This window comes from Pyricularia pennisetigena, chromosome 6, assembly GCF_004337985.1.
Source record: "Pyricularia pennisetigena strain Br36 chromosome 6, whole genome shotgun sequence".
Classification (NCBI taxonomy): domain Eukaryota; kingdom Fungi; phylum Ascomycota; class Sordariomycetes; order Magnaporthales; family Pyriculariaceae; genus Pyricularia; species Pyricularia pennisetigena.
Window position 1 is genome coordinate 382416 of NC_043744.1, and position 25958 is coordinate 408373.

The 25958-nt window shown below is 55.1% G+C and overlaps 9 protein-coding genes across 9 annotated transcripts in view; 5 read left to right on the top strand and 4 right to left on the bottom strand.

Moving 5' to 3' along the window:
* PpBr36_03999 (uncharacterized protein) overlaps positions 1–262 on the bottom strand; it is a gene marked incomplete at both ends in the record, with an annotated part of 2211 nt that extends 1949 nt beyond the window's left edge. The window contains one exon of the mRNA XM_029891165.1: positions 132–262. Within this exon, the coding sequence (XP_029749495.1) occupies positions 132–262 (131 nt within the window). The remainder of the gene's footprint in view (positions 1–131) is intronic.
* On the top strand, positions 66–707 carry PpBr36_04000 (uncharacterized protein; the record flags this gene model as incomplete). Its single annotated transcript, XM_029891166.1, has 1 exon — positions 66–707. The coding sequence occupies one exon, from the start codon at positions 66–68 to the stop codon at positions 705–707; it is 642 nt and encodes a 213-aa protein (XP_029750125.1).
* Positions 708–830: 123 nt separating this feature from the next.
* Positions 831–4025, bottom strand: PpBr36_04001 (uncharacterized protein; the record flags this gene model as incomplete). Its single annotated transcript, XM_029891167.1, has 6 exons — positions 831–927; positions 1020–1303; positions 1392–1479; positions 1579–1681; positions 1810–3844; positions 3921–4025. 6 exons carry the CDS (start codon positions 4023–4025, stop codon positions 831–833), a joined length of 2712 nt encoding a protein of 903 aa, XP_029750126.1.
* An 820-nt stretch (positions 4026–4845) lies between these two features.
* PpBr36_04002 (uncharacterized protein) lies at positions 4846–6213 on the top strand (the record flags this gene model as incomplete). Its single annotated transcript, XM_029891168.1, has 1 exon — positions 4846–6213. One exon carries the CDS (start codon positions 4846–4848, stop codon positions 6211–6213), a length of 1368 nt encoding a protein of 455 aa, XP_029750123.1.
* A 743-nt stretch (positions 6214–6956) lies between these two features.
* On the top strand, positions 6957–8593 carry PpBr36_04003 (uncharacterized protein; the record flags this gene model as incomplete). The annotated part of the gene is made up of 5 exons (XM_029891169.1): positions 6957–7226; positions 7335–7448; positions 7564–7683; positions 7781–7861; positions 7967–8593. The coding sequence occupies 5 exons, from the start codon at positions 6957–6959 to the stop codon at positions 8591–8593; spliced, it is 1212 nt and encodes a 403-aa protein (XP_029750124.1).
* A 432-nt stretch (positions 8594–9025) lies between these two features.
* PpBr36_04004 (uncharacterized protein) lies at positions 9026–10874 on the bottom strand (the record flags this gene model as incomplete). Its single annotated transcript, XM_029891170.1, has 4 exons — positions 9026–9969; positions 10124–10196; positions 10275–10398; positions 10510–10874. The coding sequence occupies 4 exons, from the start codon at positions 10872–10874 to the stop codon at positions 9026–9028; spliced, it is 1506 nt and encodes a 501-aa protein (XP_029750129.1).
* A 507-nt stretch (positions 10875–11381) lies between these two features.
* On the top strand, positions 11382–13191 carry PpBr36_04005 (uncharacterized protein; the record flags this gene model as incomplete). Its single annotated transcript, XM_029891171.1, has 2 exons — positions 11382–11811; positions 11927–13191. The coding sequence occupies 2 exons, from the start codon at positions 11382–11384 to the stop codon at positions 13189–13191; spliced, it is 1695 nt and encodes a 564-aa protein (XP_029750130.1).
* A 2293-nt stretch (positions 13192–15484) lies between these two features.
* PpBr36_04006 (uncharacterized protein) lies at positions 15485–16573 on the bottom strand (the record flags this gene model as incomplete). Its single annotated transcript, XM_029891172.1, has 2 exons — positions 15485–15839; positions 15945–16573. 2 exons carry the CDS (start codon positions 16571–16573, stop codon positions 15485–15487), a joined length of 984 nt encoding a protein of 327 aa, XP_029750127.1.
* A 5987-nt stretch (positions 16574–22560) lies between these two features.
* Positions 22561–25835, top strand: PpBr36_04007 (uncharacterized protein; the record flags this gene model as incomplete). The annotated part of the gene is made up of 3 exons (XM_029891173.1): positions 22561–22880; positions 23919–24071; positions 24200–25835. The coding sequence occupies 3 exons, from the start codon at positions 22561–22563 to the stop codon at positions 25833–25835; spliced, it is 2109 nt and encodes a 702-aa protein (XP_029750128.1).
* Positions 25836–25958: the final 123 nt, after the last annotated feature.

The window sequence follows — 25958 nt, forward strand, 5'->3', positions numbered from 1 at the left end:
TTTTTTTTTTTTTTTTTTTTTTTTTTTTTTTTTTTTTTTGCTGACCAGTAAATTTCTCTCTAGACATGATGGACAAGGGCCACTGCAGATTCGACATTGACGCCGACGGCTGCGAGTACGCCGACTTTTACGACTCGTCCACCGACTCGGAGGCGGACAGCGACGTCGAGGGGACGGACGACATCGAGGCCGCGAACACCAAGACGGAAAACACGGCAGCCGACCCGGACGAGAAATGGCTCCGCCTGCCGTCGGGCCGCATCATCTACAACCGCGCCGGGCCGTCAGCCAGTTCCCGGCCCCGGCGGACCCGAGCGCGTTCTGCAGACCAGAGTCCCGGGCTGCTCCAGGGCGGGGGTCCCGACGCGCGAGAAGCGCAGGCGCCGTCGTCGAGATCGAATGGCGGCAGCGGCGGCAGCAGCAGCAGCAGCAGCTCAAACGACAACAAGCTCGCGCTCTCCAAAGCCGACAGGCGCGTCGACGCCATCGAGAAGCAGTTCGCCAGCCTCCGCTCCAGCGACCAGCTCGCCCTCGCGCACCTGGCGCCGTCGGAGCGGCGGGCCGTCGTGGCCATGCAGCAGAGGGAGACGGAGAGGCTGGGCAGGGTCGAGAACAGGTACCGGCTGCGGGTGGAGGGGCTGGGGAACGTGTTTTTGATGACGCATTTCAGGAAGGACGCGGCGGATAAGAGGACTTTGTATCGGTGATTTGAACCGATTTCTTCAGTCTTAGGTTTTTTTTTTTTTTCGCAAATTATAAATTTATATAATCGCTGATTAAGCGACAAGAGTATGTAAGAAAATAAAAGCTGCCAAGACGAGCCGTAGACCCTAGATCAACGGCAGGACCTGGATCTCTCTCCTCCAGACCTCCCACCCATCCACCTTGGTGAGGTCAGCCAACGGCTTGGAAGCAGCAACGCGCATACTGTAAACAAAGCAGACAAAACTCCAGGTTAGCGACTTTCTTTTTAACAAAAAAAAAAAAAAAATCTTTCCGATACTCAAGTCAAGACGTACGTATAGTTGCCAGGCGCAATCTGGCTGCCGTTGGCCATCTTGCCCATCCACCAATACTTCTGCTCGCCCGGGTTGTAGGTGCTGTGGCGCGAGATGAACCTCTGCGGGAACGGTTCCATCTGGCTGCTGTAGAAGGGGTCCGACAGGTTGTAGGGCGGGGCGCCGAACACGCCCTCGTCGCTCAGCGACGGGCCCGTGTAGTGGCTCACGGCGTCGACGAAGCCGTTGGCGCCCGGGGTCGGGGGGTAGGTCCATTCCGACTCGGACCAGTTGGAGTGGAAGATCTGTTTTGTGGCATGTGTCAGCGTAAAAGAGACACAGATACATTGTTTGATTGAGAACAACAGGATAAAAAAAGAAAAAAAAACTTACGTCCCATCGGAACTCCTTCACGCCCCAGGTAAATGAGGTGTGGATCCAGGGGAAGTCACGGCCTCCTTTGGTGAGGTTGAAATTGTAGCTGCAGACGTGAGGAAAAAAGAAAAAAGAAAAAAAAAAAAAAAGGTTGGGCGTTAGTGGATGGCACTCAAATAGCTGCTGGTGGGTCGTACAAACTTACTATGGCTTCTCATCAATGCTATACCAAGTCGATTCACCAGAGAAAGACAAGGGGTAGGTGTTTCTAAAGACCCTGGCGTTCTTGTAGAGGCTGGACGCAATACCTGTTATTGTTTGGATTGTCAATACCGTTCTGCGGTGGTCTGTTGACAGCAAGAGAGAGAGAGAGAGAGAGAGAGAGAGAGAGAGAGAGAGAGAGAGAGAGAGAGAGAGAGAGAGAGAGAAAACATACCCATATACGGCAGCGACAGCTGGTCCCCATTGTCCCCAGACACAATCACCTTGCCGCTGTAGGCCGGGAGCAGCGTGTCGTTCCACCCCTTGCCCTCGGGGTTGGCAAACGTCACCGTGACCGTTTTCGACTCGCCGGGCCCGAGGCTGAAGGGCTCCGGAAGCTGCACGTCGGGCACCATCTGCTTGGGCTCCAGCTTGGAGAACTGCCTGATGCCCCAGCTGTTGACGATGACGTTGAAGAACTCCACGATCTCCAAGCCGGCCGCCGGCTCGAGCGCGAAGCTGTACGACACGGGCGCGGCGCCGCCGTTGGTGACGGTGACGTCGTGCGCGCCCTGGAAGTTGGCCGTGTCGTTGAGGTTGAGCTTGGTCGCGTCCAGGGTCGTGGCGCCGCGCAGCACCCGGGTCGCGTTGACCAGCCCGCTGCCCATCTGCAGCGGGGGCGCCACGAACTCGGAGCTGGTCGTGGTGCCGTCGTACCAGGGGAGCGTGGAGCCGGCGCTGGCGATGCGCTTGGTCAGCTCGGCGGCGAAGCCCGGTCCGTGCTTGCCGCGGCCGCCAAACGCGCTGATGTACAGGGCCGCGATGCCGGCGACGTAGGGCGTGGCCATGGAGGTGCCGCTCTGCACCATGTATGAATCCTCGGGCCAGGTGCTGAAGATGTTGCCGCCGGGCGCGGCGACGTCGGGCTTGAGCTGCAGGTCGTAGGTCGACGACCAGCTGCTGAACACGCTGGGCTTGCCTCCGGCCTGCAGGTCCGGGATGCCGACCAACGGGCCGTCTCCCGAGTGCCGGGAAAAGTCGGCAGTCACGTTGGCGCCGGCGACGATGGCGTCGATGATGGCGTGTCCGGCCTCGGCGGTGATCATGCCGAGGAGGCTGCCGGGGTCCGAGGAGCCGGGCGTGACGATGGGCCGGTTGTCGTTGTACACGAGCACGTACTTGGCGCCCAGGGCCTGCAGGTTCCTCTGCTTCAGCACGAAGCTGCAGCCGGCGGTGCGGCGGACGAGGGCGACGGCGCCCGTCAGGTTGGCGGTCCCCGCAGGGTACGGGCTGCAGGCGTCGTCGGTGTTGCTGGTGTTGAGATTGAGCGCCACGATGGGCCAACCGTCGACTTCGGCCGGGAACTCGGCGGCGGCGGGGAGGTATCCCGACCTGGTGGTGTTGGACACGCCGTCGCTGGTCGTCACGGTCAGACGGTAGGGCGAAGCGGCGTCGACGCTGGCCTCCACGGATGCGATGGACAAGAGGTGCGGGCTGGTGTTGGCGTCGCCTGCAAAGAATGGGCCGTCGGCACCGTTGTTCCCCGCCGACACGGTCATGACTACGCCCTGCCCGACGAGGCGGGCTGCCAAGACGGCCAACGGGTTTTCGGACCATCCCGTCAGGCCACTGATGCTCATGGTGATGACGTCGGCGCCGTCGCTGTAGGCGCGCAGCCACGCGTCCATGATGGTGGCCGTGGTGCTGCCGGCTATGGTCCCCATGACCTTGTAGGCGAGGATGGTGGCGTTGGGCGCAACGCCGACGAACCTGTCGCTGGAGCCCGCCACGATGCCCGCCACGTGAGTGCCGTGGCCGATGCTCGGGCTGTCGAGCGGGTCATCGTCGGGCTGCGGAGGGTCATCGCGCCCCGTATCGCCCACCAAGTCCCAGCCGCCGGCGACCTTGAAGCCCGGGCCGAAGCCACCCCCGAGGGCGGGATGCTTGTACCAGACGCCACTGTCGACGACGGCGACCTTGACGCCCTGGCCCAGGATGCCCTCGGCGTGCAGCCGGTCGACCCCGGTGGCGGCGTGCACCGAGTACTCCGTGGCGGCGACGTCGTCCGCGAATGAGCGTCGGTCCAGGGGCTCATCGAGCTCGATGCGCTGGTTGGGCCACATGTTGGCGACGCGGTTGTTGGACGCAAACGTGGATGCCTCCTCTTTACTGGTGGCCTCGATGACGGCGCCGGTGAAGATGCCGGGCGAGTCGAGCGTCTTGACCACCTTTACGGGCCCGTCAGTAGGCAGGTCGCGGGGGACGATGCCCTGTAAAAGTGTGTCAGCTGGGTGAGTGTTTTTGTGAAGCTACCAAATACTAATTTCCAAGGGCAAGGTAGCTTACGTTTGCATATTCGACAATGTACTGGTTTTCCCCCGATGCAACGGCGCATGACACCTCGCGGGTCAGACCGAGCACGGACAAGAAGATAGCAGCCACGCCCAACATGTTGTTGACTTGTGAGGGGATGATCCTGACGGCATCATGGCAAAAAAGAAGAAGAAGAAGAAGAAAAGAGAGGCGACCAGGAATGAAATATATCTTGGGAATGAAACCTTTTCGATCGGTCCTCTGGGCGTGCGTCAGCGTGGGAACGGTCCGTTACTTTGCACTATAAAAATTAATACCATCATTCATCACCGATCATCTTGCCCTAAAATCTCAAAATATGGAGTCGCAATTTGCCAAGGTGTGGTGGAGTTTATGCACACGAGCTCGTATTAAACGAGATGCAGTGAAGAGGTTTGCCGAATTCCTTTGTGGAGTAAAAGCAGGACTGCAGACTGCAGGCAAAGAGAAGTGAACAACAAGAAGAAAAAAAGCCGGGGGGTTGCATCGGCTCGTGTCAAAGGTTGAGATTGGCAGGGAGCCAGCATTTTTTGGAGCGGAGATGAAGGCCCCTATCCCCTGTAGCAGACCCCAAAAGGGCAGGTGGGAATTGTAGGCCGCCCCTTAAAAATACTCGTATTTAGTGAAATGGAGACTGTGGCATTCAAGTCTACAAACAATGCACTTGTGGATAATATGGTCACGATGAACTACTAGTCTAGGGTCCGTGATAGCCGAGGAGATCGATCAAGACATAAAAAAAAAAAAAAAAAAAAAAAAAAAAAAAAAAAAAAAAAACAATAAGTACAGCCGCCATTACCTTCCCACACAGGTTGCAACTTTTCTTTTCCCCCCAAGACATGCCCCGCAGTCCCAAGTCAAGCAAGCAACCTGGTACCTATTAGTCTATGCTCCTCACCAAGACACACTGATTATCACCATGAAGACTGTTTTGCAATCAGCGGCCGGTGCCCTCGTGGCCGCCAACCTCGCGGCCGCTGCCGCAGTCGGGGCTGCATCTTCTTCGTCGGCGCCGCCCACGGTGGTCATGCCGCTGCACCTGACCTACGGCGGGAACAACAAGATAGCCACCAGCCTGTCGGTGCCCTACAGCGACAGCAACCAAACCATCGAGGTCATCTACGACCTCGGCAGCCCCGACTTTTTCGTCTTTGGCCCAGACTCCATCATGAACTGGGGCTGCAGGTTCCTCGCCTGCCAGGGCCCCTGCAACGCCTCGGTCCCGGAGGAGGCCACCTACGACCCGTCCCGCTCCAAGACGGCGTCGGCCCTCTACCCCTTCACCGCCCAGTACGGCTTCGGCGGCGGCCTCAGCAAGCTGTACACGACCGACTACCGCTTCAACGACACGTTGACGTTTGTCGACGCCAAGACGGGCCTGTCGTCGGGCCCCATCGACGGCGTCAGCGTCGCCCTCTCCCAGTACCTGCAGCAGCGCATCTATCAGGCCGACGGCTCGTGCGGCTCGACTCCCGACTACGACTACTCCATCCTCGGCATCGCCCCTTACCACCCGGCGGACCCGGACAACAACGTCCAGGCGACGACGGGCCCCTCGTTCCGCCAGAACCTCCTGGAGCAGGGCAAGGTCTCGGCCGCCGTGCAGTCTCTGTGGTTCGAGAAGCCGCCGGCCGGCGTGGCCGACACGTACACGGGCGTGGGCCTCCTCGGCGGCATCGACACGTCCAAGTACGAGGGCCCCCTGGTCAGGATCCCGAGGCGGACGCACGCGGACGGGCTGCCCTACAGCTTCAACGAGTACTACACGCACGCGGCCGAGCTCTCGGTCAACGGCGAGGTGCCCATCGAGATCCGGCACAACGACACGAGCACCGACATGAAGCGGTGCATCATCGACTCGGGCGCCGTCGCCGACGGCCACAACCCCGTCGACCAGGAGGCCTACTTCAACGCGACGGGCCTGCGCCTGAACCCGAGCCACCCGACCCCCTACCAGGGCAGCCCGCTGTCGTGGCCGGGCCCCTGCGACAGCATCCCCGCCGACAGGTTCATCGAGTACAGCTTCAAGGGCGTCAGGGAGGGCGAGTCGGTCGCCGTCAAGGTGCCCATGCGCTCCTACGCCCGCTACCAGGAGCCCGTCGACGACGCCCGCGGCTGGTGCACCATGGCCATCACCCTCAACGTCTGCTCGCTCAACTCGCCTTTCCTGACCGCCGCCTTCTTCGCCGCCGACGACGAGCGGGAGGAGATGGCCATCGCGCAGGGTGCCGTCGTGGAGCAGGGAACCTCGGTTGATCATTCGAGCGTCGTGCTGAGGATTCCTTGAGCGGGGCTGGGTTTTGCTGTATATTTTTTTAGCCGAAGAAATCAGGAAGCAAAAGAAAGTAATGTAATGTCATGACTGAATAATTCTATGGGCATATGAAAAAGAATGATGATGATGACGATGTTGATGATGTTGATGATGATGTTTTTGTTGAAGAGACAATTAATTATTTTGTGCATGTTGACCTTGACATTTCTTGGCTGTTTTTTGTAGACGGGTAAAAGGTCTGGCGCCTGTGTATTCTTCCAACCCCCGTTGCTCAGCGCCAAACAGTGACATTGTGTCTGGGCTGCGACCCGACCATCATTCTAACTCTCATCATACTCTCTCAGTCCTTATCCCCACCGCGGCCGTTTTGAAGGCCAGAGGGTTGGTGACGGTGTCTCCGAGCAACAACTCGAGTTGATCACGCAAGTCGACAGAACCATGGCCTCTATTGAAAGACAATCACAAGCACGAGGCGATATGCTGCTCCGGCCTTGGTCACTGTTCAAGGTTGGGCAATCCATGGCGGTAAAGCCGTTCACTTCTCATATCTATAAAAGTCTGGGTAAAGAATTCACAGGCCCTTCTTGGTCTTTTGTTTCGTCTCTCTATTTTACAGACTGACAGTCTGACTTGGACCTTTTAGAAACAGCCAGCCTCATAGCATCGACACGTCTGCCTCATATTTCATCGCATATATACGATCCCGCCGCGCCTATTCGAGGCATCTGATCTGATCTGAGGACGAACAAAACACAATGACCGACTGGCTCTACAACAACCACCACCTGGGCTATGACGCCACCAACACCCCTCTCCCACAACCAACGACGCCCCACCCGGGCCCCTCGACCAAGGAACTACTCTACAGCCTCAGTCTCAGAGACGAAATCAAGTCCATCAACGACAACAACAACAACAACAACAACAACAACAACAACACCACCACCCCTACCAACAACCAACCACCGCAAGTCTACCGCGGCTACTTTGCCACCCTGTACGACGCCCGTGTCCTTGCCGCCCAGGTCAGACTGGAATCCCGTCGGCACCCGCGCGCATGCGACCCGACCTTCCCCCTGGTGGACTCGCAGAAACGACACCTCGTCCAGCAGCTCGTCGAGGCCATGGCCTAGGTGGCCGGGCCGCACGAGCTCGGCACGCAGGGCAAGGTGACGGATAAGGTGAGACGGTGGCTCATGGAGTCGACGAACTCGGTTACGTTGGAGATTATGGCGTTTGAGCTTTTGGTGAGTTTTTTTTTTCTTCTTTTGTTTCTGCTGTCTTTGCTCTTCTCTTGTTCTCCTGTTTTCTTGTGCGGATACGAGTGGAGGGGGTTGGTCTGATTTGGATGATAAAATATAGGACAACATAATCGAGGCTCAGCTCGGCAACACTCATCAGTTGCCTGATGTCAGTCTTTACGAGCATGAAGTGCACGAGACGTTCCAATCCCGGTTCGACAGTGTGGTTTCTGCTCTGAGGGTAAGCTTGTCCTTTTGATCTCTTTCTACTTTTTTTTTACTGCTAGCATGTCTTTTGTTCATACACATAGCAGCTGACCTTTTGATCTGCACTCCAGTATTCAAAAGCCATGGTATATAACCTGAGCCACGCCTCGTTCCTCTGGAGGGTAGCTGCAGGGCCAAAAATACAACTCAAGGTCTGAATTTCCCGATGTCGCTCTCTCTCTCTCTCTCTTTGATTTCCCTCTTCTCCTCCACCTACAAACTAGCCCCAACTAACTAGCACACCATGACATCTACAGGCAAAAACGGCAAACGCAGAACTAAACGGCGCCAGAGCGGAGCGGCAGGCCGTGTACCAGCGAGCCGTACAGGCCAACGACAAGGACGCCCTCATGAAGGCCGCCATGACACGCCGGCCAAGGTCCAAACAGCAAGCCAAGTCGTCATCGTCGGCGGGGCTTCCCATCGCGGCGGGGCTTTCCAGAGAGCAGCAGCAGCAGCAGCAGCAGCAACAACAACAACAACGGTTCGACCAGGCAGCTTCATGGACTACAGGCAAGCGATCGGCCACCGAGGCGGGAATGAGCGCAGGAGGTGGCTCTCAAGCGAAAAAGGTCTGCGTTCCAAACCTCGACGACCTGGGCCAGATGCAGGGAGCATCGGTTTTTCCGAGCTTCTTCGACACCAGATCCACTGGTATCGATGCTGTTGGAGCACCAGCCGCGACGGGTCATGAGCTAGCTGCCACCGCGCCCTATCCAATCGACCCCCAGCTGGGGCACGCAATGACGTTTGTGGACATGTCGTTTGGTCAAGGCCTCGGAGGCTGGGACGATCCGTTTGGGGGTATAAGCAACGCCGACATGCTCGGCTTGATCCAGCAGGAGTGGCCCGCGACGCAGTACTCTCCCCACAGCGGCGCGTAGTGATGTTTGTACCGTTTGCTACATCTAGGGGCGCGATTTATGACTTGAATATTTCTTGGACAGTTTGTCAATTTGTCAATCTGTGGTGAGATCATGGTTGACCAAGTCACCTGTTTGCTGAGCGTGGTACTCGCTTCGGATTCGTTTGATTCATTTGCCCATGTCCATATACGCGAAACCTATCTAATTTCATTTCTTGGAGATGTAGGCTTACGAACTTGGTAGTTGGTACGTATGATTCTCCCGCCCACTATCGGCAGAACTGTCCGTTCGAAATCAACTCCTGAAGTTGCAGTCGAGATTCTAAAAGGAACAAGAGTTTCCAGGACCCCAGATGTTCCGTGTAATTGCTTCAAATCTCTTTTGTCAATCAATAGCTTTGAACCAAGGCCCTGGTTGATTCATCTAAGCTGCGCCGTCTTGATTCTGTCCTCATCTTCCCTTTGCTGTGTCGCCAGCCACCAGCTCAAGCCTCGTTTTCAGGAACCCGCAAAAACTTTGAAAAATGGCCTCGTCGTGACCCTCCCGCCAGCGGCATACCACCACGGCCTGAGTCCGGCCGACAGCCATGGCAACCTCAAACCCCGAAGACGACTTGTCGCTTTCTGCAGCTCTGGCAACAGAACCTTCAGCACCACCGTCCTTCTCCCTCGCCTTCCGTCTCCTCCACGCCCTACCCCAAACGTTCTCCCTTGTCTTGGCAACCCCTTTGAGCTCCTGCGTGTCCCAGCCCCAATTCTCCAGCTCCAGGCCGTGCATCAGCGTGTCGACCCTCCCAGCCACCTCCCCGACCTTGCCGAGGTCCAAAGCCCCAATCTCGACTTCCACAGGCGCAGGAAGCACCTTTCTCCAAGCCAGCTGCGCCATCCCCCTGGCGGCAGTCTGGCCCGCCCTCATCCCGCCAAAGCTCCACCCCACGGCCCAGCGTTTCGTCTTGGTTCCTTGGACAAACTCGGTGACGGCGTAGTTTGTTACTCCCCTGTCTCTCAACGTCTCAACCAGCGCCTCGAGACTCGACAGCTTGCCCAGCATGCTCGTGTACCAGCGCACCCTCTCTCTTAGTACAAAAGATTCCTCCAGGATCCGCGTGACGAAGCCGACCTCGCCGCCGGCCGGGTGCACCATCTCCACTGGGGCGCCGGTGCAGGCGGTCGAAGGTGGGAGTTCCTTTTGCGCTGCCAGTGTGAGAAGCTCCTTCTCCGACTCGTAAAATGGCGGGTTGGTCATTACGAAATCGACGGCGTCGATCCCCAGCTCGTCGAGCGGGATCAGCGGAGATGTGGCTGGATCCGGACGGGAAACGAGTTTGATCCGGTGGGAGAGGCTGTTGGCGGCAATGTTTTTCTCTGCGTATGAGAGGCTCTTTTTGTCGACGTCTGAAGATGTCTACCTTGTTAGTGAGAGCTAAACCAACGATTCGTGGAGAGAAGCACGTGCCAGTTGCGATAAACTCCCAAGGCCTTTGAGTGCACCCTAGCAAAGGATAAATGCAGCTCGCGCCGGTACCGATATCAAGGCCTGTCAGTTTACCACCTGGAGGGCTGTAGGAGCTTGAGTCAAGGAGGTCTTTGAGCCATAGAATGTAGTTGTGGCGATTTGGAACCTTTGTGTGCAAGCCGTTGTTAGTTGTTATCCCTAGAGGTAGTACCGGTATGACGATATACACAAGTTGAAATCTTACGGGAGGACACAGTCGATCATCAGGCAATTCCATCCTCAGACCAAAATGTAGTCTCAGTGAGGATTTGGTGAGCTGCATGACTGCCTTGGGGTCGGTAAAGTCAAGCTGGCCATTGCGCTTCAAGCTGGAGAGATAATGGTTGGTCAGTGAGAGTGACCATGACAAAAGTGTAAAAGCCCACGACATACTCACACGGGCAAAGAGCAACAGTTAGTTAGTTACACGTTAAACTCACACAGCTTTGAACTCGGGGTCTTGGATGGCCATTTCTCTAAAGTCAACCTCTTGACGATATAGATTTCGGTAATAGGAGTCACTTCTAGGTCTTAGCTCCTGCTGCTCGTTGTGCCCCGCCGCAGACCCATGAGCCTTGACCGTGGCGGTCGCTGCCGAACTGGGAATTTTGCCAGAAACATGCTCGGTGCATGTTGAAGAGTGCGCATGTGATGCAACCTCTGTATCGAGCGTGGCGCGTTTCCGCTTGCAGCCAACTGGTGCTGACATATTTGCTAGTTCAGTTTTTATCGTTGAAGTTGCGATCAGCATCGCTAGGGTTGTCTTGGCGGCTGATGCGAAGTTGAGAGCTGGGTGGGATGACATAGTTTTTTGAGCCAATTTGAATACAGAGACCCCCACTCTTTGATAACGGCACAGGGCCTTATCTAATCGGTCTGGAAGTTCCCGACAAGGGACAAATTTGGTACGGTAGTTTTGTCGCTACGGTGGATGGTACAGGGTCTCGGAACCACTTTTCGCTGACCCCCTAGCGTTCCAACCCGCGAAATGGATCATGCAGCCGTCAAAACTACAGGGCTCATCGCTGTTTCGTGTAGCTAATTCCGGTTTTCTTGTAGCGGCTCAGCTTCCAGCCTTTCAAGGGAAAACTGCTGCGCAGTTTTATCCTGCACGGCAGACGTCATTTTAAGTTTGCGAAAAATTCGCTACCCACTAGTGAACGCCATCTCCCTAATCGATTTCTCCCAAAACAACCAAACGAGCGCCCTGCCAAACCCCCCCCGACCAATTGCCACCTCACGCACGCACCTTATCCAACCGGAGCAAAGACGCGCCGCTAGTCCCAGAGAGACTCGAGCTTCCATCTCCGGCATGGACCGACCCGATGGCAGAACTGCCGTTACCACTGACAGGGCTGACCCCAGCGTAAAGTCGCTGAGGATCAATGGAGAAGCAGCAGCAGTAGCAGCAGCGGCAGCAACAACGACAATGGAGGGCCTTGAATCACCTCGGTTGTCGTCCCTCTTGTCCCCGCCACCGTCACCACACAATCGCGCCATCACCCCCCTGCTCGTCCTGGTTCTGCTAGTAAACCTCTCGGCGAGCCTGTACCAGCTCCCGCTCAATCGTGTCATCGAGCGACGTGTCTGTCGCGACTTTTTCCGTACCATCATTGACGATGGCTCCGACGCCGTCTTTCTGCCCGACGGTCAGGTCCGCGAACAGCTGTGCAAGGTGAGCGAGGTTCAGCAGGACCTGGCCCGCGTGCAGCGGGGAATGGATCTTGCATGGATCATAGGAGGTATGTGCAGTTTATGATTTAGATGATGCATTCATTAATTGCTTTCATTCATTCTCCGCCGGAGCTCATTCCACTGTGCTGCTAACCAAGCTCTCCATCTCCTACCAATTCACAGATCTCATCATGACCATCCCCCTCGGCTTCGTGGCCGAGAGGTACGGCAGGCGTCTCGTGTTGCTGCTCAACCTTGTCCCGCGCATCGCCATGCTGGCTTGGGCTGTGGTCGTAGGTTATTTTGAGAATGTGCTTCCAGCCCGTCTACTGTATCTCGGGCCCATGCTATCGGTGCTTGGTGGTGATTGTGTCTTCAACTCCATCACCTATGCATTTGCTGCCGGTTTTACAGAAGACAACGTGCTCCGGGCTTCGTACTTTGGATACATGAGCTCCATCACATACGTTGTGGCCCTCGTCGGTCCTGCCTTTGCCTCGGCCACTATGAGCTTGAACCTCTGGCTGCCCTTCTTCATTGGCATATCACTACTCTTCCTTGCCTCCCGTGCCATCGCCCTGCTCCCTGACAGTCGTTACGACCAGCGCCGGCAGGAGTCTATAGCAGACACCTCAACATTATCGTACCCGAAGCTTCACGCCCCCCAGCCTGCCATCCAAGCAATCGTCCACCGCCTCAACTTCCTCTACGCTTTTGTCGCCTCTCGCCCGCGCAACTTTGCCTTTCTCCTCGTCAGCATGTTCCTCACCTCGCTCGCTAGCGCCGACACCAAGCTGCTGGTCCAGTACATCTCGCAGCGGTACACGTGGTCCTTTTCGTCGGCGGGCTACCTCTTGTCGGCCAAGGCGTGCGTCAACTTTGTCCTCCTCACCGTCGTCGTGCCCTCCCTGCTGCGCGCCCGGGCAAAGAAGAGCACCGTCTCGACGGAGCGGCAGAACCTGTTTTGGGCAAACGTGTGCTTGGTCATGTCGGTCATGGGCGCCACCTTGATCGGCCTGGCGCCCACCGTGTGGCTGCTCGTCCCGGCCATGGGCGTCTACGCGCTCGGCTCGGCCCTGCCCGTCTTCACCCTGAGCCTGCTCAAGTCGCCGCAGGTGTCGCCGGTGCAGCAGCAGCAAAATCCCAAGGATGACGATGATGATGATGATGACGACGACCATGACGACTACAACAGGCCGAGTTCGCCCACCTCGGTCACTGGCATCATTGGCGGTGGCAGGCTCAGCAGTGAGTCACATGACACGACCGTCTTTTCGGTCGTCATGCTCGTCAAGACGGTCGGGTCTCTGGTCGGCGTGCCCATTGTGACCAGTTTGTGGATCCTGGGCATCGATCTCAGGTTCGAGGGGCTCGGGCTGCCGTATTTTGTCAGCGCCGGGTGTTATTTTGCCGCGCTGGTGGTTCTGTTTCGCATCAATGTGATTTAGCGTTACGATTATGGATTTCATGTCCAGCTTCACGACACTCTCATAAGGCAGGATATTTGGGCGGGATATAATATAGAACCATGTCTACACTAACATCTTTCCTCCGATACCCTGAAAATGATTTCGTAAATACTTTATTTCGCGCCTCCTTCTTCCACTTCAGCTTGTCTGGATATTTGTCTATTTGGGCACAGCCTAATATACCAGCTAATTCGTCAAACCGCTTGGATCAGCCATGAGACCAGGGGCTCAAATCACTGCAGAGACTGATTTGTGAGATTTTATTAGCCGCGTATCAGACAAGAGAGAGATGCACTGAAGTTGCCAAGTCTATTGACCTCTCGATCGATGAAACCTTTTTTCAGCAGCGTTTCGAGAGGGTACGCTATAACCTTGAGAATGACATCTCGTCGCTCTTTGCACCCTGGGGTTGTGTAGCTGGTCGAGGTCTAATGTCACCTGAAGGCAAGGGTTTGATTGTTATTGCCACCTTGGAGTTGTTCCCATGTTTTCCGACATCCGCTCCTGCTCAACGAAAAACTCGGCGCATAAAACCCAGCATGTTGATTCGGCTGACCCGTACTTGCTGAAAAGAACCTGGCTTCTTCAACAAAGCCATCAATGCACTCTCCTAGTTTGATTTCGAACGATATGGCCCCGAGGGAGCAAACGGACGGCCATGAGAGATATGACCGTTGTCCACCTCTCCGCTGCTCGTGGCAGCTGTGGATGACGCCTTCGAACCAGTGACTCGCTGTCGTATTGCTGTAGTGATGTGGATGCCTGCGCATGAGATTTGAGAAACCTCCAAAGCCTTTGATGGGTCTTTCACCATGTTTTTTTCTCGTTTCTGAATAAGTAGACACAAATCTGGTCGACCATCTGATGGATGGCCCTGCTGTGGGATAGATATCATGTGAATATATCGTGTAAGCATTGTTTTGGTTGATTATGCATGTAGTGACCGATGGTGGTAAGAAATACAAATTCAGATTACTTTTTGAATGCGATGTCAGTTTGGGTCAATTCTAGTGACGTTATGGCCATGTTACTCTAGAGTCTAGACATGCTCCCGTACTCGTATTTCTTTGAAAACTGCACCCAGTTGGTTGGATGGACAAGATGTTTCCAACAGCCGATGAACCTGCAAGTAATAGACCGAGAGCATGCTGTCTACTTTCTGGGTCTGCACCTTCTGTCCAATAGCTGCGAATGAGAAGTTGAGAACCGGTCCTTGGAATCCCGGACCGCCTTTGACTCCAATGAAGCATGGGCTGATCACGTTATGGCCGAGCATGGCGTCGACCCCATGGTGGCAAATCGATTCCAAGATAACCTTGTTCCACCCATATCTTGTATTCTATGCTGTTATTGCTGCTCCGAGCTTTGTAGCAAGTCTGATGCCCATATCTTACTCACAATATCCACTGTGTCGCGCTGCTCTCACTGCCATGGGCATCGCGGGAAACCAAAAACGACTGTCAGGATAGTAGACAAGTCGAGCATTCTCAAAGTCTAACCTCCTCTCCAGGAGTAGCCTCGATCAGGCTGAGAGATCGAAACGGGCCATGTTTGAATCAACAGGACATGAGGTTCCTGGATGCATCAACGAGAACTCCATTAAAGCTGCACTACTTCGACTTGACTACCATGACCATTTTGAGTGCCTTTTGCACCCGGGGTTTTGACCTTGAAGCAAAAGACCATCTCAACATGGCCACACTGCTATCAGCGTTCCATAATGGCGAGGTTCTCAATGAGTTTTGCAGCTGGGCAGGTCATTACAAAGCAGATGCATGGCCCTGGGAGAACCTCTTAACAACGGACTCCTGTGGTACAAAAGAAGACGAGATCAAAAACAAGCTTCATCCTTTGAAAGCGAACCTGGTTCCTTAGGACGCTGGCACTGGGGCGATTGTGCGCCCCTTGAACCCCTGACGGCATACCCTATAGGAGTGGCTTGCCATACGACATACGAGAGTACGAGGCCCCTGAATCGACGGACGCAAGCCGCCCAACAGACGCTGATTATGTTTGGACCCTGGGTGCAGTCTTCCTCGATCGTTACCATGGGTACATACAACTGTTTCCAACCTCGAGCCCAATCCTACAGGCCCCAAAGCCGACAGACTCCCCGCCTCATGTGCATCCAAAAGAATGCATCTGGGCTTATCCATTATATTATGTGCACATACCCTGCAAGCGTGTGAGTATGACATATCGAAGCACAAGCACGGGTACATACTCAAGTGATTAATGTAATGGCGTACAAATAGCACTCCATCGTCACCCTTCAACTCCTCGCCAGAACCCTCCACCGCCACCCCCTCAACAGCGCGAGGTCCTTGTCGTTCATCTCGTAGTTATCGCTATTCTCGATCTTGGCCGAGAGCCTCTTGAGCCTCTTGGACAGCGTGCTGGCGACCCGCAGCGTCACCTCGTTCTGGAAGACGTACAGGACGGCAAACACCAGGAAGGTGGCCGACGCCAACCGGCTGATGCCACTCCAGCCGCCGCGCACCGAGTCCAGCACTCGCTGGACGAGGGATTTGCTGTGGAAAAAGGCGTACTCGGTGTCGTTGGACGCGCCTTCGCTGTTGGACTCTGGCCGCCGGAAGAGCCTGCGTACGGCCGGGATCAAGGTGCCGCTGTGGTGTGTGGTTAGGCAGGTGTGTGAGTTGGAAAGCAGGCATGAAGCAAAGACGAAGAGAAAAAAAAAAAAAAAAAGAAAAGAAACAAAGCCCACTACTCACATAAATCCTCCAATTAACCACCGCCTCCATCGGTGCTGCCGAGCCAGGACTGCCATCTCCTTGACGTGGGCCCTCAGCCTGCCCAGCTCCATGGCGACCACACCGCTCTGCTCCTCCAACGCAGCCCCCACCTCGACGTCCCCATCCCTCCGCCGCCGCTGCAGGCTGGCGTACTCCCTGACCGCAAACTCGGCACCGGCCCGCACGGCGGCGAGGTCCCGCGGCGTCGTGGTCGGAGCCGGCGAGTGGTGAGTCAGTAACATCTCGCCGGGCGTCACGAACTGCGGCGACGAGTGCACCAGCGGCGGCTCCTGGTGGTGGTGGTGGTGGTGGTGGTCGTCGTAGTAGTACTGCTGCTGCTGGTGCTGTGGGGGCGGTTTGATGCCGACTGGAGCTGATGAGAGAAACCCGGCGCCGCCGCTGGCGTGGTGGTTCTGGCTGGTTCGGCCGGGCTGCTGCTGCTGCTGCTGGCCGGGACCGCCGACGTCCGGGGGCGGGGCAGACCCGGAAGGAGGAGGAGGCGTGATTGCTGTCGCGCCTGGGACCGGGATTGGCGTCGTCGAGTTGTAATATTCGGCGGCGGCCCCCACGCCGGCATCAGTGGTCTGGTACGTGCGATGATGATCCATTGCATACAGAGTATGCCTAGGCCCCCAGTCTAGCGCAGCGTGGGTGCGGAATTTGCGGGATCTGCGATGGTTTCGTTTCTCTCGGCTGAGACTTGCTTCTTGTTTTGCGCTTTGGTTGACCCCGTGCAGGTATATCCGTACTCGGTATGCAGATATAACGCGAGAGTGACTGCAAGCCACAAGCTTCACCCCCCAAGCACTGGAGGCGGTGAGGCCGTGGAATGGCAACAAAGTACAAAGTACACACAGCGTTGGTCAGGCGGTGTGAGGGAGAGCAATCGCAAAAGATCAACTTGGTCAATGCGAAATGAACAGGCCACAAAAAAAGCCCCTGGAAAATGAGGCTGTCACCAGCAGGGAGGGAGGGCTAGGATGTTCCCCACGTCACTGACTAGACTAGACTACGACCCTAGCTAAGGCAGATTAGAGCCCAGGACACTGGGACCTGGTTGCCAGGCTGAGCTGTATTTTGATCATAGCGATTTTTTTTTTTTTTTCTTTCCTTTAATCTCTTCCCTTTACAGAGACCGCAGGCCACAAAATTGTCATTCATCCTGAACAAGCCCCACGGTTCAGAACGAGGGGGAAATGTGTGAGAGATCAACGAACCCCCCCCGCGATGCACATTGCACCAATTAGATGCTTCTTGTAAGCGCCGGGGGGCTGCCACATCAGCTACTCCGTATGCCTGCCTGGCTTTGCATATCCCCTAATGCGAGAATCCAATAAGTAGTATCCCGTATGCAATTTTCATTTGCCCCGGCCCGGGGACGTTGGGGATGGATGGCCTCGGCTGCCCCGGAAGGGCGGAAGTCTGTTTTTGGTGGTACGTCCCGACCCGCCGAAACCGTGTTCGGCCGGGGAAGAAAACCCGTGCCCTGCGTTTCTCTCTTTTTTTTATTTTTTTATTATTTGTGGGCCGCATCCAATCCTGGGCCACAATGACGAGGGCATGATGAATCGTCGACGAATCTATCGGATTCTTATTCACAAAGAGGAAACGACTTTCCATTTCTGGCCTGGTCTTAGCGAACATGGGACGGACGCGGAGGCGCGAATCCGGTTTTATGGGTCACAAGGACCACACCTCTCTCTCTCTGCTCGACATGGGGGTCGTGGAAATCAAATCGCGTGTCGGTGGGCCTAAACCCCGAGGAAGAACAACCTGAACTCGGAAGGTTTTCCAACCTCGGCGCTGTAGGCTTTGTTTGGACTTGTCACCGCTCGCCCGAGCTTCTGGCCTCCATTGATTGACGTGGGGAAGGTTTGGGGTCAAGTAAGATTAGTATCTAACTACCGGGACACCTTTTTTTTTTTTTTTTTCTTCTTTCGCTTTTGGGACATTGCTGCTTTCATGTATCGCTCTAGGTTTGGAATATTACGAGAGAAAAAGAAAGAAAAAAAACAAGAAGAAATCATGAAGCATTTTCACGTTTCATTTGAACCCTCGCGAATCACGTTATTACCGTTGCTGCTGCTGCTGCTTTTCTTTGCAAGAGTCTGCTGGAGAAAATGACGACGGAAAGAGAGAGAGAGAGAAAAAAGAAACCATGTCCCTGGAACACTCGAATCCCTGACAGGACGAAGACGAGCATTCCCGCGGACAAAGTAAGCCCCAAGCAAGCGAGTATGAAATCCTGTCAGCCGATCGCAAACATGACAATTGCGACGGAAACAAGAGAGAGAGAGAGAAAAAAAAAAAAAAAGAACTGCACGCCCCCCCTGCTGACAATCAATCACACAAATAACATTTCATTGGTGTACTAGATACTCTCTGTAACCCATGCGGGGGGAAAATAGGCGCAGAAAGTGGTTGAGTGCTTGACCTGTCCTCATCCGATGAGACGGCGTCGTCGGGAAGCCCCTTTCGCCCACTTCCCACTTCCCTTCGCCAAGCGGCCGCCGTCGTCTATTCAAAAGCCCGCCGCATCCAGCATGTTGGGCTCCAGACCCCAGGTTCGAGACTGTACCCATGGAAATGCAGATAAATGTACTTAATAGCCAATCTAATGTTGCAGCAGATGGATATATCCCAACTCGCCCGCCTGAACAAAGATCTGCAGATAAACAAGATTTTGTGAATTCGGCGGCGCATCTTATCCACCTTGGTTTCTGGACAACAATGATACGGCTGAGAGTTTGAAGCAAGACCAAAACGGCCCGTCATGTTGACCCCAGTTCCATTGGAGCCGATCCATTTTCGGGCGTGGCGGACCACTTCAGTGCAACGGACCAAGCCGTCTATTTTGGCCACATGTTTTCTCCAGCCAAAGAGAAGAGCCAAAGAAACAAATGGTCAACCGAAATCCCAATCTCTAGACGCAATGTATGTAATTAGTTATTCACAAGCCCAGTGATGCAGGTACCAAAGGCCCTGTCCGTTACACCCCTACAGCTCCCAGAACAAAGTCAAGGTACTGTAAATAGGCAGAGGGTGCCGACATGCCTGCGTGTGTACCCCAGAGTAGGCGTCCGGGTCAGTGGGTCTCAATCGCGACCAAAACATCAGACGAGACAGCGACTCAAAATCCCACCGGGCACCTAAGACAGATTTTAGGCTAAGATGACTCCGGCGACAGCAAGATTCAACATGGACAGGTAAAGAAACTACCCTTTTGTTGTTGTCGTTGTTGTTGCTGAGAAATTGAATTTGGGTTACGGCACGATGCATACATAACAGCGACAGAAAAGCCGGCTGTCTTTCTATCCGACGGGAGGAGGGTAAACAACCAGAACGAATAACCCCGTAGACCCCCGATTGGACCCGACCAGCTGAGGTACGTTACGTCGTTACCCAGATGAAATCCGTTTTTAGAACTACTTCCTCGCTGTGACTCCGCCATCAGCAGATTCCCATAGGCGTGCGTGCGTACCTTAGCTCCGGACTTTTCTGGGATCATCTAGGTAACAGGCAGCCAGCTACGGCAAATGAGGCGCGGCGGCGGCGGGGCGGGAAACTGCAAGAAAAATTGGATGTGTGCTGAGAAAGCCGAGATTTGATGCTCGGCATTGCGTGTTCGAGCCGGGAGCTGTGCGAAAAAGCTGGGGCAATCTTGGCGCGAGTCGTACCGAGTACAGCACATGAGACCGAGCATACGTACATACATTCGTTCGCTACCTTCGCCTCGCTGCTTCGCATCCGTCCGAGGACTAGAGTTCTCGAAACCCTCCTAGGTACGAGAGGCAAATAGATTTAAGGTAGATAAGGAAGTCTGCGTCTGTAAATAGTAACCCGTTCCATTATGTTGTTGGGCCTTGTTGAAATTCTTTTGTAGGCCAGTGGGAGCCAGGTTTGGGAAAGGGGCAGGCATATGAGGTACATTGGCTCCGTAAACTGACCTACTTGTAAGCTGAGCGAGCATCCTCTTGCCAGTCGCCGAACGTCGGGCGCAAACATCAGTCAGCTGGCAATTAAGGGAAAGTACCCTAACTCCCAAATTAGGGCCAAAGACACGGAAGGAAGTGGCTCCCGGGTCCGCGTGGCTGCGTCATCACCCCCTAACCTCAGCGCCTCAGCGCCGCAACAACGCTTCCGGCAGCTGTAGATCGGGTCGGATGGCAATGGTGGGATTTGAAATTTGATTGGTGATTTGTGGAGGTTTTGCTGAGCACAACAGTAAATCTCCCTAGAATAATTGGACGTGTTTGAAAATTTCTAGTCGCCCGAAAACAAGGTTTTCCAGGTCCGAGGTGGCTTGCATTGCAGGTGGGCGACGTGAGGGAGGCCCGAAAATCCAAATGCGTCCTTGAGGCAATCAATGATGATGAATCGACACGACGGAAGGCCGGACTTGCAGGGGTACCAGTATCCGCTTGGTGAACAGCCTGAGGCAGGTTGTAGGTGCCAACGGAGAAACGGCCCCACCTATTTTTGGGCTCGCTGGGGGCGCGACCACACCATACACCTCCGGTTCGAGTTTCAAGCCGCTTCTCCTGGTACAACCTGAGTGCTTTTCAGGGTCTACCTTCTCGTCTATTTTGGAGCCGCGGCCTTTTTTTTTTTTTTTTTCTTTCTTTTTTTCTCATGTTCGGATGGCCCAACCGGTCGCCACCCCAATTCCGGTAAAATACTTTGCAAAAGGTAAAAGGTCAAATGATGTGAGCAGGGCGAGATAATGTACTTTATTATGCATTCATTGTAACAATTCAAGGGATTATATCCCAGGGTGAGGGATGGAGGAATGGGGTTCTTTTCTCTTGTCATCTCTCGTCTTCGGTTACGCCGGGATGTTGCACCCTCGAGTCTCCGGGATGAGTGAAAAAGGGAAAGTACTTGGCGCAAAAACGCAATGGAGGCGGGCGCCACACGCCGCAGCTCCAGCACCGCCCGATCGCCAGCCAGCCCCCGAGTCGGATTAGGTAGGAACAAAAGAAAAATGACGCTGACACCCCCGCCGGAATCCATATGACGTCCACAATTGTAACGTCGCTGTTTTGGGCGTACTAATTAGGAGTTGGACAATTGGGACGATTTTGCAACCCCAGGTTAATTTTACCGCTTGGCTGACAGGACACCGTTCATGTGCCGTCTCACCCTGAAGCAAAAAAGCAGGCAAATGCGGGCACGGCGGGAATTTGTGTGTCTAGGACCGTGAGTTTGGAAGTGGGTCCCCCACGGAACACTGGGCTGCGAGCCGGAGTAAAGACGGGCGGTCTCTGGACCTGGCTTTTTATCGCCGGTGTGGTGCCGTCAGGACTCGAGGGAAATTAAATCGCGATGGTGGCCTCAAGACCAAGTCGCTTCCAGCCCCAATCAAAGGGACACCGTAAATCACCTCGACCTGTTTGAAGGTTTCTTTGTCTGGGTTAGCTGTTTTAGTAAGGGTCACCGAGGCAAAAGGTGTCACGTCCGGGCACGGCCGCAGGAATCGAAGGCTTTTTTTTTGGCGCGCAACAGAAAAAAAATCTAGGTACAGTACCAATAGCAAACAACAGACAGACGGGCAGGACGAAGGCGGTCCGCGGCTGTTCCTGCTCCTCCAGCGGTTGTTACTGGCTGCTGACTCCAGAGGCGGCCAGAGAGCAGCGCCCAGACCACCAACCAGGCACGACGCCTAACAGTAAAAGCGCCAACTCCACTTTCCCGATTTTCACACCTCGGGCAGGGCCCAGCATCGGGGTCTCTTCCCCAAAAAAATTGACCCCCGGCATCATCAGCCGATCCGCCCGGTCGTGGGAGAAAGTGCAATATATTGGCGCTGCCTGGTGCCTCAGGTCAGTGCTCTGCTTCGCTCCACGCCCGCCGCTGCCACTGCGATTGCCGCCGCTTTCTTTCACGTTTTTCCTCGCTGCTTCGACTTTTTGGTCCAAATTGGCTCTGGTTTATTTATTGAATAAGAGAAGATGTAAACAAGGAAAACTTAACAGATTTAAAACTTGAATAAAAAACAAAGAAAAAAAAAACTGCCATGCTTGGCTCCCTCTACCTTCAGGCCGGCTTCGACTTTCTGCTGCTCTGAACAAAACTGAGGCCCGTTGCTGCCTCCCGAGCGCCTGGTCCGTCATTCCGCGTGCAGCGCCCGCCCGCAGAAGCCCGCCGCCCTTTTTCTACCCTCGCAGCGCCCACCCCCAATTCCTTCCCTCAACAACCCGCCCCCTTTCTCCTTCCAATTTTTACAATTCTTCTACTCCGCATCTACCAAATCTTCAAGGCCCCGTGTCCGAGTTCAAATCTCGACCGCCCCTTCCGAATCCACCTCCGTCAACATTTTCTCCCACCACTTTTTTTTTCTTTCTCTTTACAACTACAACTTGGCATCTCCGGCGCAACACTCCGGACTCACAAACCATCATCGGCATCAACTTGCTATTGAAGTCGTAAATCCTTTCTTTCTCCGTTGTTCTTTTCTTTATTACTTTTTTTTGTTGCTCTCTTTCTTTTTTTGACGACAACGTAACGGAAACGAAGACGATATTCCATCATTGACGCGCGTGTCTGCCGTCAACCTCGCTTGCAATCGCCGTTCAACCACTACACTTCGCCCACGATGGCGTCGGTTGTGCGTGCCACCGCTCTCAGGGCCGGCGGCGCCTGTGTGCGCTGCCGAAAGGGCAAGACAAAGTGCGTCTACGAGAACGGTCGCGCGCCTTGCAAGAATTGCGCCAAGGGAATGCATGATTGCTACCTACCCTCCGAGTCGATGAGCCACGGCGGCCATGGCGTGTCGCCTGCTCGGGTTCCTCAGCGGTCAAGGGAGTCTCTACCCAACGATGCGCGCAGTGTTGGCCCGTCGGCCGATCGAAATGTCGGTGGGCAGGGCGGATCGAGTGCATCACGTCACACAGGCACGACAAGCGAGAAGTATGTGTTAGTATTGATTTATCATTTACTGCCCCTTATTTGCTTTTTCTTATTCTGTTTTGCGTTTCTGCATTTTTCCTGCACACAGTTTGTGCGCTTCTTGTTTGCGTTGCTTCGCATTTCGTGTCCCTCTTTTTTTTTTTCCCTCTGTTTTCTGCGGCTCTCTGCCCTTCCAATTCCACCTGTTTGACCTGCCGACTCCGGCCGGAGCTGCTGGGGCGCGCTCGCGTCATGTGCATCGCCCCCCCGCTCGGCTCATGGTTGCCTGTCTCGCCTGCTGCTGCTACACGCCTTCTCACTTACTACTCATGCGCTCAAACCACATATCATGCACCCTCGCAACTTTACCCTATTGTCGGTAGTTCTTACTTTTCCGGCGTCCTTCTGAGTCAATTTTCCTTTTCTGTCGCTTTCCTGTCACCCAAACTCGGATGGCGTGGCCACAGGCATGCACCGGCAAACTGCGGGTGTGTGGCCGGGCAAATCAAACACGAGACTGCCGCTCGCTTTCTTGGCCTTCTCTGTGGGCCTTGGAAAGAAGTTCTGGGCTTGTGCGCTGCTTTTTGCTCGGCCGCTCGGTTTCCTCCGCCACCACCCCCCGGCCCTTAGCCCATTTGTTGTTACCTTTTGCCTAACCCTGACGCGGCCGAGTCGCTTCGCCGTGGCTTCCGACACTGGCTGGGCGCAAAAGTGCACGGCCCCCAGACAAGTCCAGTCCCCGCTCTAATTCCCACCCCCCTTTCATCTTCCCTTACCACAGTATTCCTGCACCTCTTGTCCTGACTTGGCGTGCCATTGGGTCTTCCGTCATCTCCGTGCCGATCGTGCACGCCCTCTTTTTTTTTTTTTTTCTTTTTTTTTTTTCTCTCGTCTATTGGGCAACAGACCGATACCTGCGACAATGCGGAACCCCGAATCCTTAATTTGTGTTTGTTAAGAGGAGGCATTCTTTCGGGCGATCTCATTCACCACCAATTGGTGAAAACAAGGGGAAAAAAAGGGAGAGAGAATCATAGTGACTAACAGAATATGTTGTTTCGGCAGGCTGACGCCGGAGTTGTTGGCCGAATGCGAGCGCGTCGTCAGCAAGACGATCCCGGCTTGTGTCGCCTTTCACAAGCCATCATTCATTCAGCAGCTCAAAGGTAATACTATGGACCTCACCATGGTCAATGCACTGCTGACTATGGCATCCCGGTAAGTTTTGGTCCGCGTCCATTTGTTCGGTCTTGTTTGGTCCGGGGTCATAGATACCCCAGTCCACATCAGATCGGACCACGCTTGGCGAAAATAACGTACTAATCACCAATTTTATGCGGCCTCAGGCACTCTCCCGTCCTCATCCGGAGGTACGGCTCGCATGGTGGCGCCACAGGTGCCGCTGAGCATTTCGCACTCAAGTCTATCAATGGTATCATGCAAGGGCTTGACCATCCCAGCCTTGCTGACATTCAAGCAATCTGTCTGTTGGTAATCCATGAATGGGGCAGCCGCAATGCCGTTCGTGCTTACATCTACCTCGGCCAAGCCGCCCGCATGGCCCAGATGTACCGCGTCGCCCACGCGCACGAGCAGTCCGAGCCCCAGCAGTTTGTTCAGTCGGAATCCTTCCGACGCACCATGTGGTTGATCTACATCCTGGATTGTTTCCTCACTGCAAGCCCCGGCAGGCACCCTGCGCTGTCCCAGCGCGACGTTCGCGACATGGCCCTCCCGTGCCTGGACATGAATTACACGTTTGACAGTCCCGCTTTTGTCCGCACCCTCGACGGCACTCTGCCGAGCCTGGCTCCGCACGGCACCGTACCGGCCGAGGTCGGCGAGTTCGGCCACTTTGTCCTTGCGACCAAGGCCTGGCGGAATGTAATCGAACTGATGACCACAACGTCATTGTCGACCTTCACGGAGGATCGCTGCCAGATCCTCGAGGCCGAGATCGAAAACATTCGTGCATCTCTACCCCCGCACTTCTCGGACAAACCCGGCCAGATCTCTGTCCACATCACCATGGGTAGCGGTTACACCTATGCTATGATTCACTGCCTGCTGCACTGCGCTTCCATCTTCCTCAACCGCCGTCGCATTCTGCAAGACGTCAGTGCCGAGGGCTTCTCTGCGGACGCCTGGAGGACTTCAGGCCGTGCGCAGCTTGCGGATCAAATCTTTGGTGCTGCACACAGCATCGTGTCTATGCTGACCGCGTTGGAGGGTGGGGCTGAGAAGGACTCGATCTTGTGTTTCCCGATATTTATGCTCTTCGCCGCCTTCACCTCGGGCGCAGCTGTGGCCTACCTTCAGCTTAAGGGCCTGACACCGGCCGATGTCCGCGAGACGACGTCAACGATAGTACGGGACGTCTTCCGCTTCCTCAAGGACGGTGCCGACTGCTGGCCGCTGATTGTACCATGGCAACGCCACTTGTCCGTCATGGCCAAGGTCCTGAAGGAGTACACCGCTCGCGTCGATCGGGAAGAGTCGCCTGACGGCGCCAAGGCTCGTGCGTCACCATCTATTAAGGACGATGTTTCGTCACAGCCCGATACCAGCACCGCCGACGTCATGGATTACGACCAGGCCGACGGCAGCGCAGGACCTCATGGCTCAGCCCATGGTGGTCAGCCGCACCCCACGATTGAGGGCGGACGAGACGGCAGCGAACCGCCCGTCGCCCCCCGCAGACCTGGTATCGCCACGATCAATGGTGGATCCGCAGGCAACTCAACACCTGCCACGGGCAGCCCTGCACCGATGCCGGCCCGTGAGAGCGGAAGCATGAAGATTGATAGCCCCGATCCAAATGACGCCGCCTCGGGTGGGTCGTCGTCGACGGCCAAGAACGGAAGCAATGGGCCTCCTGCCCAGCAAGAACCTGCAATAGACTCGGCCGATCTGTGTGCAGCGTTCGAACGCCAGCTGCTGGAGTTGGACGACCTGGCAGCGTTCATGGGTGGCGGGGTGTGAGTGACTCTGCCCATTCAGCAAACTTGCTCTTATTGTCTTTTCTCAAAATTCAGTAAAAGGCTCTTTTGTTGTTTGGTTGGCGGAGCTGACTTAACATCTGGCGAAACAGGGCACCTAATTCCT